At 45.2% G+C, this 14,450-nt stretch overlaps 2 protein-coding genes across 7 annotated transcripts; both read right to left on the bottom strand.

Moving 5' to 3' along the window:
* Nucleotides 1-499: 499 nt before the first annotated feature.
* Nucleotides 500-11,122, bottom strand: PNLDC1 (PARN like, ribonuclease domain containing 1). Of its 6 annotated transcripts, none has more exons than XM_004935572.5 (19): nucleotides 10,970-11,122; nucleotides 10,483-10,540; nucleotides 10,289-10,362; nucleotides 9,920-9,953; nucleotides 9,648-9,771; nucleotides 8,877-8,965; nucleotides 8,269-8,369; nucleotides 7,558-7,637; nucleotides 6,411-6,548; nucleotides 5,647-5,716; nucleotides 5,293-5,378; nucleotides 5,044-5,099; nucleotides 3,529-3,593; nucleotides 3,047-3,100; nucleotides 2,792-2,834; nucleotides 2,159-2,258; nucleotides 1,487-1,662; nucleotides 1,223-1,321; nucleotides 500-698 (listed from the first exon to the last, which is right to left on the bottom strand). In XM_004935572.5, the coding sequence occupies exons 1-19, from the start codon at nucleotides 11,043-11,045 to the stop codon at nucleotides 626-628; spliced, it is 1,596 nt and encodes a 531-aa protein (XP_004935629.3). In that variant the 5' UTR covers nucleotides 11,046-11,122; the 3' UTR covers nucleotides 500-625. The 6 variants fall into 6 exon arrangements, with proteins under 6 accessions (XP_004935629.3, XP_040554089.2, XP_426152.6 ...); XM_040698155.2 differs by having other exon boundaries at nucleotides 2,954-3,100; XM_426152.8 differs by having other exon boundaries at nucleotides 3,529-3,596.
* Nucleotides 11,123-11,423: 301 nt separating this feature from the next.
* Nucleotides 11,424-13,950, bottom strand: MRPL18 (mitochondrial ribosomal protein L18). The gene is made up of 4 exons (XM_419623.7): nucleotides 13,787-13,950; nucleotides 13,047-13,227; nucleotides 11,825-12,059; nucleotides 11,424-11,625 (listed from the first exon to the last, which is right to left on the bottom strand). The coding sequence occupies exons 1-4, from the start codon at nucleotides 13,848-13,850 to the stop codon at nucleotides 11,554-11,556; spliced, it is 552 nt and encodes a 183-aa protein (XP_419623.2). The 5' UTR covers nucleotides 13,851-13,950; the 3' UTR covers nucleotides 11,424-11,553.
* Nucleotides 13,951-14,450: the final 500 nt, after the last annotated feature.

A 14,450-nucleotide genomic window follows, 5' to 3' on the forward strand; every position in this document is an offset into this window, starting at 1 on the left:
TAAAGGAGCGCTCACATGCTGAGCACTAGAAGCAAATGGAAATCGATGCCAACTCACCTGACCTGTGTATATTCTACAAATTGGAAGTCAATAAATTCCCTTTAGCTGTGATTACCTTCAGCTCTATCCCTGAAATACACGGCACTCACAGCACTGCAAGTCATTTTATATTCTCCATAATACTTCATGAGCCTCCAGAGTGGTTTCTGCATCAACTCTGCCTGTTTCCAATTGGTAAACAGTGACATTTCCCCCGCTTTACAACCGCTGTTAAAAATAGTCTCGTTCATTTCATAACTTCCAGAACTTCAGCACAAATGTGTCCTATGCAGCAGAGCAAGCACTGAGAACAAACTGGCTGATGAATAGCTGCAAAGAACCAATAAAAGATCAAAGCAAATCGGTCATAAAAGAACAATCTGCACCTCTGTGCTTTGAGCAGATTACAAAGGAACAAAACCTGGACCCAATACATCCTGTTCGAAAACACCTTTCCAAGAAGGCAATTAAAAACACTATTCTTTTTGCTCGTGCTTTATTGAATGAAATGAAAATGAAACAACAAAACAAACAAACATTCAAAAAAAAAGGAATCTGTTCCTCAGGGCTCATCTGAGAGAGTCCTTTATGGCGAACAGGAAGGAGCTCCTCCGAGCACAAAGGCCAACAGAGACCAAAGCGCCACAATACCAGAGACTCTAAAGGGCAAGTATGATAAAATACTGTTAATTTTGTTCTTGTTCAAAACTGATTCTTTTCCAGACTCCGTCAGGCCATAAATGCACCACTGACAAGCAACGCTGTCACTGCCTCTCCAGAGACATACTGTGAATCTAGAATTCTCTCCTACTACTGAGTTTTCAGCTCTTCTGTAGAAAGAAACACAGCCATCCCACACCTGGAGACTCTGCCTCTTTCCCCCACGCTCAGAGCTGGCACTGCAGCTTATCAAGGTCATCCTCTGTCTGTTACCATAGCATATAGTTTTGTGCTATCCGTGGGGAAACCTCCCCTAGTTAATAAAGATGAAGATTAATGTCCAGCTGCCCAGCAGTGAAAGCTCACAAGCAGCAACCCACAGTCAGCACAGGAGCCTGCTTTTGAATCCCCTGTTCTCTGGGACATGGCCAGAGAGCAGCACACTGCTCCTGTGACAGGGCCCAGGCACTGAAAGAAATGCCTTTCCCCCCTCCTCCCCATTCATGTGATTTCCCTAACTCACTTTAACAAGCAGTTCACATGCGGAGAGTGCCTCCAGTGGCGATAGACAGAGATCTGCAGCTTAGGGTGATCTTTGTAATCATGCAGAACACGAATGACACTGTAAGGAGAACAGATGTCATTAACCATGACTCACAGGCTGCTTACGGAATCTCACAGATCAGGGCAGGAATCTCTCCGTCTATATAGAGTGATGCAAGAGAGTGGGAGAGAACTTGGATGAGAGGATTAAGGTACAGAAAGTTAGGGTTTTCTGGTTACTTACTGCTTAAATCTATTGGAGAGCAAAATGAATTGGTTCTCTGAGAGCCGCCTAATATCAAAGCGACAAAGAGGCTGTAGCTCCTGGTAGATCTGCCTTTCATCCAGCCGTGGCCAACCTCGAACACAGACAACCAAGGGAGGGGGGTATCGGCAGGAAGCATCCTCCCCAGAAAAATTCTGGAAAAATGTGCAATACTGAGACATATCTGCATCCAGAAATGCTGCAGGAACACCACCAGCAGAACCAGAAAACGTGCAAAATGCAACACAAAAATAAGGCAGCCCTCTGTACAATACAGCTGATGGTGTGAGGTTATGTTTCTTCTGCCCCAGGATTTTTTCTAAATGTGAGTCATAAAAGCAAACTCACGACTATTGTGTAGGAAAAAAAAACCAACCAGAGAAACAGCAAGCTCTCTGCCAGAGCACAGCAAGTCAGTGCAGCATAAAGGCACTAAGGCCATCTTACAGGATAACAAGATTAACAAATTCCATAAGGTGGAAATTGAACTCAGTGACGACTTGAAAGGTCATCTGTGCCACCTGCACGGGGACAACTTCTGCCACGGTAGGCCCAGGCAAGGGTGGAATGCTCTCCTCTAACGAATGCATCAGCTGGGCTACGGACCTACATATCCCACCACCTGGTTACAGACCTGCAATTCATACGCACAATGCTCGAGACGCCACCTCGGATGAAATTCACCTTGTTGAAATACTCTGCTAACATGGTGAGATACTGAGAGAAAGAAGGGTTGGCCGTCGCTGCATCGCTGCATCAGAAAACAAAATGGAACAATGTTTTGTTCGTCCAGCAATGCACTCCCTGAAGCACAGAGCCCTACATTAGTGAGAAAACGGGTATTTCGAACCTTAGCATCATCTACAGAAGCCAAAAAGCTGCAAGCAGAGGGAAGGGATTTGAACAGTAGCTTAACTGAAGTCACTGAATCACACAGATTTCAGAAGTGGAAACTAATGGAAAATGATTTGACCCTTAACCAAGTGAATTGACCCCGAGAGAGCTCATCCCAGGATAAAGGATTCACTGTGCCATTTCCCAACCTCTGAGCAATTTCACGGCCCCCAATTTCATTTTTTTTTAAATGTCAGCTTTGACATAAAGCTACTACTTTCAGATTTATAAAATAACAATCTAATTAGAACGGTGACATTTTCAGTCACGCTCTCTTTTATCCAAAAGGAAGGCCTGACCACCAAACGTCAGCCAGAGCCAACTCACGACTCGTCTTCCGTACGACCCCTCCACGTAACAATTGTCAATAAACCCTTAAGCTCCACTCACTCTGTTAATTCGCACAGCAGCAAATGAGCTGACTTCAGAAGGACTGGGAGGAACAAAGAGGTGGCATTAGAACAAAACTGTACAAACACAACGAATGGAAATTTCTTTAGGAAGCAGAGGTGCTAAGTTACCAAGAAGATGATAGAAACAGATGCTACTTACCATTAAATAAACAACAGAGCCACAGAGCAGGAAAGGAAAGGAATTGACACTTTTGAAGGAAGATTTTCAAGAAGGGTTGAAGAAGCATTTTACCTGAGCCACAGAGAAATGCATCATACGCTGCCTCGTGAGGAGCCGCCTTCTCAGCTGTAAGCGTCCAACAAAACCAACAAGAAACAAACACCTCTAGCACACTGTGGAAATTGCTTGGCCACAGAACCTTAACGTCTGTAAGATCCATTCTGCTGTTTATTCCCCCATTGCTCAGCTGTTCCCTCCCTCCCCTTAAAGCCCTTACACCCTATGGCGCATCTATGATCCCAAATGACCCCAACAAAAAGGCAGCACTTATACCAATGTCTGAAGAGCTTAGTGAGATGCACATAAAGATCAAAATTAACTTCCCTGAAGACCTAAACCAAATTGTGTTTAATGCTACTGATGGCATGGGAACTGCGTATCAGCAGCTTGATGTAGATTCAGCAGTCCTACTCCTACTCACTGATGCTGTGTCTGTGGACATCCACAGAGTAAAACAGAACCCCCAGCTTGGAAGGTGTGCTTAAAAACTGTACCGTATCGTGCAGAGTCACTTGCAAAAGCAATCACTGGACACGTTGGATCCACGGGATTTAGGTCGCTGCTGCAGACAAATGGAGATGTAAGATTTATGTCCTTCCTCAGTACGTTAGAGACAAAGTTACATGTCTGCTCTTAGTAACCTGTGGCTTCGTTTTAGAAAAAGCTACTGAACGTTCTAGAAGGAACTTTTGAACCATCCCATGAGAAGGATGAGATTCTTTGCTGAATGAAATCCTCCAGTTTTTCTGAAAACTAACTCCTAAATACTACTTCAGTCTCCCATTCAAACCTGCAAAGGAGCATATTTGTTCCAACTGCACACAAAAATGTGAATTAAACTGAAAATCAGTGGGCCAGATTAAATTGATACCCACGGAATGGCTGACATAAAAGAACAAAAAACACAGGACCTCTGAGAAACTGCAGTCTGAAACAGCTAAAAACAGTAACACCCACCACAGAATAATACTGTTTTTATAAGCTCTAATTTTGTATCTGATTTTTGGGAGAGGGAGGAGAAGGTTAAGAAGGGAAATTCTGCTTTTCCTACCAAGTATTTACAACACACACAAGCAATTTATCCACAGAACAAGTGTAAAAAAGGTACATGTTCTAACACACCAGGATCACTGGAACAGGTTGCCCAAGGAGGCTGTGGATGCCCCATCCCTGGAGGCATTCAAGGCCAGGCTGGATGTGGCTCTGGGCAGTCTGGTTTGGTGGTTGGTGACCCTGCACATAGCAGGGGGGTTGAAACTGGATGATCTTTGTGGTCCCTTTCAACCCAGGCCATTCTATGATCTACTGATGCTCCACTAGATTACTGTACTGTTACTGCTTTCAGCTAAGTCCTAAGAGAAGCTTTTTCCTGAGAGCTGGTATTTGAAATCAGTGTTTTCACTGAGAACTTAAACTCACTCATTTCATCACATGCCATCAGCAACACGTAGCTGTGCAGCTGTGTATAAGGCTATTTGCAAGCAAACCTTGAGACCAATTAAATAAAGGAGGAAAGCTATTACAAAGGTATGAAGTCCTGCTTGGTATTTTGGAATACAGGCATCTTTACAACCACATAACTAGAAGCAGAGAATATCTCGAGTTAGGAGGAGCCAACAAGGATTATCAAGTCCAACCCCTGGCTCCACAAAGAACCACACAGAATTCAAACCCTCTGTCTGAGAGCTGTGTCCAACTGCTCCTTGAACTCCAGCACTTAGGGCTCTGCCCACTGCCCTGGGCAGCCTGTTCCATGCCCACCGCCCTGATACTCTGCAGTTACACAGCAGAAACTACAATACATCTTATGGAGCCTAGTCCCATAGTGCTATATGAGAACTGACTTCAAACAAAATAAATAAATTATTCCACAATTACTTTATAACAAATACGAGCAAATCTTTTGCTCTTAAATTTAGGAAGACGAGGAACAGGAAAATTATAAACATACAAAATATTTTTCCCACAAGAACAAAGGGACTACAGAAGCTGTATAGCCCACCACTGACCTGCACAAAACCTCATACACCTCCAGAAGATTAGATACTCGAGGAAACTGGTAGTTCTGTAAAACAAATCTAGGTTAGAAAACCACGTGAGTTCATTCACTGATCTTGCTGCCTCATTAAATGGGATCTGAAATCAGACAACACTTAGAACTGGTCACAGCTCCGTGACCATCGCACGTTCAGGAAAGGTAATCTTCTTTACTGGATCAAAGAGATGTAAGTTCACATAGAAAGATCTTTCCATCTCACCTTCCAGATGGATTTTGTTACAGTCTTGGTGTCTATGAGGACAGGAAACAGGTGGTGAATATTCTTTTTAAATTCCTCATAGCTTTCTGAAAGCAAAGCAAACAAATAAAGACGTAACAAAAATGAGAAGAAGCCAATAGTATTTCAAACAATTAAGAAAAGGAAGTGTACTCAGAGGAATGATTCCCAGTTCCAACAGGGCACAGAAGAGATAGATGACCAGCACTGTTGCTTGCTACGCTTTGTGGGTGGCTGGGGTGGTGAAGGGCCACTGTCTCTCACCCTCCCATCCCTGCTGCAAGGGCAGCTGCCGGGGGCACAGATCCTGGGGACAGCAGATATGCACAGCATTACCTGGCAGGGGGTTGTAGAACTTGTCATGGAGATGACAGAGGTCCATCAGCATGTTGTGTCCCACCAGGGGCTATTGGAAGAACAAACGAAAAACTGTTGAAGCACAGCTTTGCAGAAGGACTCAGATGTAACCAACCTCAGGCCTGCTCAACAGCTGTAATCCTTTCCTCCCAAAAGTAATTCAAGTTGCACGAGTTGTATCAAGACTAGTACTTTCAGGAAATCAGACTTGCGGGCTCTCTGAAGAGGGTATTTTTCACCAGTGCTCTATTTTGAGTGGATTGAAGGAACTATGGGGTAGATTCCCAGTTCAACTGAGCAGTGGTAGTACCTTCCAGTGATCAGATTTACAGTCCTATCCAGAAGGGGAAGGACTTCATCTCCTTATCACCCACAAAGCCCTCTGAAACTGAAATTCGTTCAATAATCTGGATACAGAACACAAGAATTGTCATCTATAATTACAATGGTCTGCGTGGTCCAAGAAACGGGTCTGCCACATGCTAGAAATCTTAACTTGTCCAAGAGGCAAAAATGTGCTCAGCTTTGTTAGGTGGTGACTCGTGCTGTAACAAGGATCCAGCATTGCAGACTCTTGCGTTTACTCAAGTAGACAGCTGACAACTAAACAGGATGACCACACTGGATGAGCTGAGTCATTTAATACAAGCTACTTCATCTTTTATCACACCCTTACGTCCAGAGCAGCAAGTTAAATAAAAGATTAAAAATAAATAAATGAGAGCACTGATGGGTCATTTTACCTTTTTAGCTCTAACAATTATCTGGAAAAGGTTGGTAAAGCCCCGGGCAGATGTGAGAATGAGCTCTTTCTGACAGGAGTCGTGAGAAGAGCTTTCCAGAAGGCGACGATGCTGCAGACTCACTTTTTTCACCATTACCTGAAATAAAAGTTACCAGATATCAGCCTCCCACGTTACTCGTGTGTACTGGATGCTGAGGACTCAAGATCCACTTCTAGGCTATGAAAAATGGAGAAAAGAAAAGAGAAAACACGCATTCCTGAGACCTCAGAACAGCCAGGCTCACTTCTCTTCCCTACTGAGGTCAGTGTTCCAGTAACACGGTATCTCTTCTAATGGTGCCTTATTAATGCTTTTCTTTTTAAGAGGATGGCTCCTATCACAGACAGTTTGGACCACAAATAAACATAATTCAGATTACCTTTATGCCAATGTTATAAGTTTATGGAACTGAATAACAAAAAAAAGAGCACTGCACCAACTGAATCCCCAAAGGCTGTGCTTCAGGTGAGCAGGCTGGGTAAGTCTGTCACTCTACTGACAATGGCTATCAAGCCAAAACAGAACTAAAGCAAGGAAAATAAGAAAAACAACAACAACAAAAAAACACCCTCTGTAATCCATTTCTAAGCAACTGACTGCTACCACTATTGTGCCACGTTCTAAAATGTCTGCAGCCATTGGTTTAATTCAGAAAATACTGCATCAAATAGAAAATACCAATGTAAAGATGGAAAAGGCACAGCCCACTAAAGCAAGACGTATAAAAGTGAGAGTCTTCAAAGCAACTATACAGCAAAGAAAACACACTAAAGGCTGAAAACTATTTCTTGCAGAGGTATTACAGGAGAGATTTTTCAAAGGCAGCGGGAGGGTCTCTGCAGAACTGCCCCAAGGACAAGTATTTCTCACTCAAGGTATTTTGTGGTTACAGGGGAAACAGAAAGCAAAGTTATTCAATTCTGTGAGATCCCAAGAAAAGGGATTCAGAATCGACACTTCCCAGAACATTCCTTTGTCACTGCCTTCTCCTCTTGGGCTCTTGTCACTAAAAGCACAAGCAACATTTCAAAGTCTCTGTGGGAATGTCAGTCCTACCTATCTAGGTAGAAACTCTCTTTTCAAAAGGTCCAAGGTTACAGCTCACCTCATTGTCTCCAAGAGGCTGTGTCCAAACGTTTGGGAGGGCTTGTCGCAGAACCAGTTGAACATCAAGCATCTGAGAATCTAAGACAGAAAAGAAGTAGTAAAAACTTTAGAGGTGCAAATAATTCTATTTAGGAAAACACTTTTTTTTTCTAGACAGAAGGACTAATCAGATGGTTCTGCTCAAGGGTACAAAAAACAGTCCTGAATGATATGATCTTAGTACATTCCTGTAAGACCAACTGAAAATGAGTGGAGAGAGGAAGACAACTGTAAGAGCAACATGGGCTGCAAGTGGGCTTCTATCCCCACTAGCATGAGGTACCCTGTGGTTTTGTGGGACTTTCCTGCTGCTGCACAAGGGTGGTAATATACTTTGGATGAAGACCCATCTTCTTCTAAATCACCCTGTACTGAAAACAAACCCACTGCAGACAAATCCAAAGCTTTCCCGTTTCAGAGCAACTATGAATTATCCAGCTGCTACTCTGAAACACGCAATGGAATTCAATGACTGCAAAGCAAGCACTTCTGGTCCAAGCACCCAGACGTCCATCTCTGCCACAGGAAAACCCAATGCCACAACAGCACAAAAGCAGAGCTCAGAGACAAATTCCTGACAAGAACGGAGGCATAGATAGAGGGAGGAAAAAACAAGCAGTAGAAGTGACGAAGCCACTCAGAGCCCACAGGAAGGCACCCTGATTCATACCGCTCAGATCCTGCAGAATCACTGTGTCCCCTTCCTTGGCTGCTGCTATCCAACAGGTCACTTCATCAATAGCCTTCTTCACCACATTCAGGTTCAGAGCACTAGAGCAGGATCAGGGATGAAGAAGGAGTGGGGGGAATTATTTTGTCTGTTTCCATAGATGGAGACTCACACCGTGCTGTGGGAATGCAGAATTTCCCAACTATTCAGCCAAATATCCAGATTGTATCCTATGATCTTTTCCACCTAAGTATCAGGAAGCATTTCTTTATTGTGTAAGCAAAGAAGCACTGGAATAGGTTGCCCAGAGAGGCTGTGTAAGATTTTTGAAGATCTCCCTCCCTCGCTGGAGATCTTCAGGACCATGTCCAGGCAGCTTTTGAGCAAGTAGCTCTTGGTATTTCTGCTTGAGCAGGGGCTGGAGCAGATTACCTCCAGAGGTCCCTGCCAGCCTCAGCCATTCTGTGATTCTGTGATCTCAGTCCTTCTCAAGACAAACCAGCAAGGCATTCAGATCAACAGGTGTACTCATTTTACAAAACATGATCTGAGAAAAGACAGCTGTCAGCAGTGCCACTATGGGAGCCATCCCTCTGAATAATACTCACCTGCAGACTTTCCAGTTACCCTCTAAGAGACGTTGACTAAGGATATTCTCCTGTAACTCATTCATGTATGGGATTCCATCTTTCAGGAACTGAGGGGGACAAAATGCCAGGTTGATTATTCTCCCCTGGACTTTCTTGCACCAGATAAGAGAACAGCACGGCCAGGTTCAAACCTGGCAAGTATTAGGAAGGTGAGGATGTGTCTCATTTTAAAAACATGTCTCATTTAAAAACACTTTAAAAACTCTTTGAAAATACCAACTGTTGGTAATTCAAGATACATGCGTACATAAAGGAAGACACGCATTTTTGCTGTGCTTTCACCTTCCCTTGGAGATAATTCATGTGTCAAGATAAAAATCACACCATGCTACCTGCTTAGAATTGCTAAACAGTACTCTTATGTAACAACATAGCCAGAATTTTATGGGAAATCTGGCTGTAGAAAAGATGCAGGTAAACTGAGAGCTTCCCACCTTCACGTTCAGCAAAGACAACCTCTGGAGTCTCTTTACGGACTTGTAAGCTCACTAGAGATGCCTCTTGTTCTTCAGAAATGGGGAAATGTGCCTTAGGCTGACAAAGACGTGGTTATTGACTCTAAGGCACTTCAGAAAACCACTGCTCCTTCTCCCCATTGATAATAAACCACACTATGTATTCATACATTAGCAAGAAGCTTTTTACTCCGAGCATGCAGCCATTATTACTAAATTCTCCTGTAATTGCAGACTTCCTCTGTTCTAGATTCCTAGCACAGAGACTACCTACCTTATTGTAGTCAAAGCCATAGTGAGACAGGAATTGGATGCTAGATGTGGAGAGGGTGAGTTCAGCATCCGTAACTCCCAAAGTTGAGGGAAAGAGAAAGAAATTGTACGAATGCACCACATACCTACAACAAAAAGGAAAACTCCACTAGAAGATAACAACAAGAAATTACATAACCCTTCCCAAGGGACTTCTGCATAACAGTACAACCACACTGCCTTCATTTTAAAAGGTAACTGCGAGGCCACGTGGAAAAGATGCTTTTTACTTACTTGTTTGAATTTTCTTCTGAGAATATTGCTAGCCCTGCAAGACAGAAACTTTAATTGAAAGATGATGTTGGGTTGATATCTACAAATGCTGTGACAATTGATAACGTGATGCAATGACCCTGAAGGAGTGCACCTTTCTCCTTCACTAACAACTTTAGACCAGTGAGAAGTATATGGCCCACTGGACTTCAAGTTAGTTACAACATTAGAAAGCTGACTGTATTCAACTTCAGAGAAGATCATGTGACCAACCAAAGCAAACCAACAGCCCTGTGCACAGAACACAAACACAGCTGCCTGCAGGGCTCAGCAGAAGGCTGGAGGTGAGGGGGACAAGGGAAGGCTGCCTCCTATCAGCACGGCACTCACCCAGCTGCGTGATGGTGAAGCGCTGCACACTCTGCCTGACCTTCTGGTACCGCTCAGCTGGGGAGTCAAACAAGCTGATACATAATAAATGGGGGGGGAAGGGGACGAGAGTAAGAAGAGTTGCAGTGCACAGGTTCTCTTCCACAACACCTGAGCAGCAGCTCTTCCCTGCACGTGAAGTCCAACAGCCTTACCTGGGCTGGTTATTTTGTGGGAAAGCTGAATGTAGGCCGGTAAACTCCATGTCCAAGCCTGTTACGAGAGAAGGAATTCCAAAACAACACATAACAACACTGAATAAAGGAAGCATGCATTTCACCTGCATCTGGGCAAGGACCTCTCCTCAAACCCACAAAGAGCAAGCTCTAAACTAATGGGATCGACTACCACAAAAGCAGGGCTGCATGAGGGCAGCTGCCACACAGGGAGCCTCAAAACACAGTATTATTCATTATATTCATAATATATGAGAACAGCATCCTCTGCTCTCCTGTCTGCCACGGGGCCTTTGTGGAGAAAGAGCTGCTGGAGCGCCTCTCGGTGCATTCCTTCATTTACACACAGCAAGAGAGTGAAGTTTCAGAGGCGCAGCGCCCCGACCAGGAGCAGGCCCGAAGGCGGCGGGACAGGCAGCGGCCACACAGCAGAGCCTACCGCCGCACCCGAGCGCGCAGCGCTCACCCAGGAAGGCGGCGCGGCCGACGCGGTCCTGCAGGCAGGGCAGGCAGCGCGCGAAGTCCGCCGCCCCCACATCCATGGCTGCCGCGGGGGAGCACGCTCCGCTCAGGTGAGGCTGTGCCACACCACGCTCCGCCCCGCCACGCCCGTTGGGCTGCCGGGCCGGCGCAGGCGCGCACAGGCGCATACAGGCCGGAGCGCCGCGCAGCTGTGCTCCTCGGCCTGGAAGGAGGCGCCATGGGGTGCAAGAGGACTACGAGGCACGGTTAGGGGAATGTAAACCTTCCGGCTTTCTTTTTCACCAAGTACTTCACAAAACTTCGTTACTGTTCTGAACTTTCACGTGGTAACTGCGTTTTGCCAAGTCAGACGTACAGGGACCAAAGTGATAAGCATTTCATTCCAGTTTTAGAAGGAAGATGTTGGTAATTTCATAGTCATGAATTCGACACTTCTATTTATTTACAAATATTTTATTATTAGATGCCATGTTCCAACTCCTTCCATTTCCAGTCCCTCGCTGTGCCCGGACCCACACCTAAGGAAGCGAGTGCTGTTCCTTGGAAGTTGTCCCGATGGTCTCCATTTTATTGGTAGATTCTCCTCGGCTCCCGCAGAACGACACCACCCTCCGTCATCGCTTTTTCAAATTCCTGGATCTGGGTGGGAAGACAGAGATGTGAATAGAGAGCAAGCAGTGAGCACCCAAATATCACCGCGAACGCAGAGCGTGTAGCTTGTCAAGGTTACCCTTTGGACTGTCAAGCCACATAAGAATGCACTAATGGTGCAGAAACACAGATCGGTGTTTAGAAAGGGGAAAAAAGGCAAATTGAATATAAGGAGACAGGTACTTGCCGAGTCACAACGATGTTCCCAAGGAATAACAGCTTTGAAGTTCACAAAGTTGATTCCCGCTTCCAAACAGCGCTGTGCCATAACACGGCCGAGGTTTCTGCAGGCTGTAACGCCCGTAGGACTGTACAGGTGCTTCTTTATAGCCCACTCTCGGGTAGAGGCAGATAACACAACGTTGCCATTACTGCGCTCCACAAAGGCTTCTACATAATGCTGTGTCCGCTCCAGCCGTAACCTGGGTGAGGGAAAAAATGCAACACGCAGGATGATGTCTTTCCCAGATCTAAAGAGAGAACGCACTGATATACGGTAAGTAACTGAAGTTATTTGCTTTATGAGATAACATTGAGTGCACTGGAACTATTAATATAATGATTTCTTAATATTGCTTTTATAAACTTGGCAGGCTTTTTTTCTTACTTTATTTGGACATAAAATAGGACTCCTTTTACCAGTTAAAGAGACTGAAGTTCCAAGAGCGACTTCTCCGCAATCACGTGCCTGGCCCTATAGTGCTTCACACGCACTCACCCCAAAAACAAGCACTGTGCATCTGTACAATGCTGTACTGCTGCCTGCACGGGGGAGCTGCTCTGACTGAAAAGCAACTCTAGGTTTGTCATAAAGCCTCTTAAAGTCTATTGCTATACAGATGGGAGCAACTTGTAAGGAATAGCAAGTTGTTATGGCCAAACAGCACTGCTAGGCCATAACAACTACAATCTATTAACAGTACAATATTTTCTATTGGACTATCTGGGAAAAAAAAAAATCAGGTTTTCAGATATGAATGAACAGTCCATAGTTCTTCTCTCAAGAAGAAAATAATGATATTGACTCCCCAGCTTAAGATGTACTTGTTTTCCAGGCAACAAGCAATCAACATTTTCTTAAAAAATAAAAAAAAAACCCAATCAAGGATCTCAAGTAAGGCAATGATGCATGGTCAGCACAAGACTATCAGAATCCTAAGTTAAACTGCAGTTATTTAATCAATATTGCTATCTTAAAGATAGAAAGATCTTAAACATACATTAACTTGCATGTGATGACAATCTATTACTCTTTGAACATAAAAGGTATCTATCAATTAAGAACAGCCGAAGGGTTAACTCATTCAATAACCCAAGAAGTACATTTTATGGAAATTCCACATAGTACATATTTTTTAATTCTTATTTATTTTGGAGCCTTCACCTTCTTTAGTGGTCTTCTGACTCACCTATGCCAGAATTCACGCTTTGGCCATGTTGTCTTCCAGCCACGTTCCTTCCTAGCAAGTGCCAACTGCTCGAGGTTCCGAGGGTTCCTGTTAGTGAAATCTGGGGAAACAACCTCATTCTCCCTTGTGTCTATGTCACTCACAGATTTGAGGCCAGCTGTAGCTGACGAATAACGGAAACCTTAAACACAGAAGGGAAAAAACGAACAAACAAAAACAAAGAGTTAGGAATGATATAGTACACAAGCAGTAGATCAAATACAAAATGATGGGTTATCAGGCCTCAGCCTCTTTCTTCAACTTCTGAGATGGAGTGTAAGCTATAACTTGAAGGTATGTGTAACTTCAACTATGTTTTAAGATGCATGCATGTAACACGAACTGGAGAATAATTACCAGACTTCTATGATTTAGACTAAGAAATACTGACAGTGAACTGCACAAGGAACCAAGAAGTGCACTACCAAAGAAGTTAAATACCGTCAATAGCTGATCATCACCAATCATGGTACCACCTTAGGCTTGCAAACTCACTCTGCTACGCACTTTTTACTTCCAGAACGGCAGCGGATACCCCTCCGCCAGGCCAAGGCTCAAGGCCCCGCTTGCCAGCCGCCGCCCCATCCCACAGCAGCCGTTATCGGCAGCAGCACCAAGACACCCGACCTGGCAGCACAGGGGGAGCGACGCCTCCTACCGGAGAAGACTGGTTTGGAGAGTGGCAGAGCAGCCGACCTTACCCACTCCACACGCCTGGAGCCGGCCAGCCGCCAGCAACATGCAGCCGCGACCGCCCAGCGCCATGAATAGCCAGCGCCCGCCACGACCTCAGGCGACAGTCACCTCCCGGGCGCTCAGAGAACCCTGGGCGCCGCCATCTTGGGTGAGCCCGGCACTTCCCTCCGGAAGCCGGAGAGCACTTCCGCCCAGAGGGTTCTGTCACGTGATGGCAGTGGGCGGGCTGCTGCGCGCGCACACAGCACGGATTTTCCGGGTGGAAAGCGTGTAGCCTGCACGCTAACGGAGACAGGCCCAGGAGGTGTGGTGGCTTTGAGTAGTGGCCTTTCTCTATGGCTAGAAAAGAAAGCAGGACTTGAGACAATACAAATCTTGGTTTTGCGACCAGGAGAATAATGAATTCCATTAAAAAGCGAAGTAACGCGTAATACCATAGGCAAAAGTGCAGAAATGCCACGCCACAAGACTGGCGTTAGATTTGGGCCCCTTTTCCAGCCACAGTCCAGGGAAGAGCACCGCGGTGCGCCCACAGACAGCCGTTCCCAGCTCTAGCAAGCTCCGCCCGAGCCACTGATCCCCCGCCACATCAGCCAGCGCGCATGCGCAAAGCAGCCGCACGCCGCCCCAGTTTCTAGAACCTCCTAGAAGCGCTGCCGCCTCTCCTTC

The sequence above is a fragment of the Gallus gallus genome, chromosome 3 (assembly GCF_016699485.2).
Source record: "Gallus gallus isolate bGalGal1 chromosome 3, bGalGal1.mat.broiler.GRCg7b, whole genome shotgun sequence".
Lineage (NCBI taxonomy): Eukaryota > Metazoa > Chordata > Aves > Galliformes > Phasianidae > Gallus > Gallus gallus.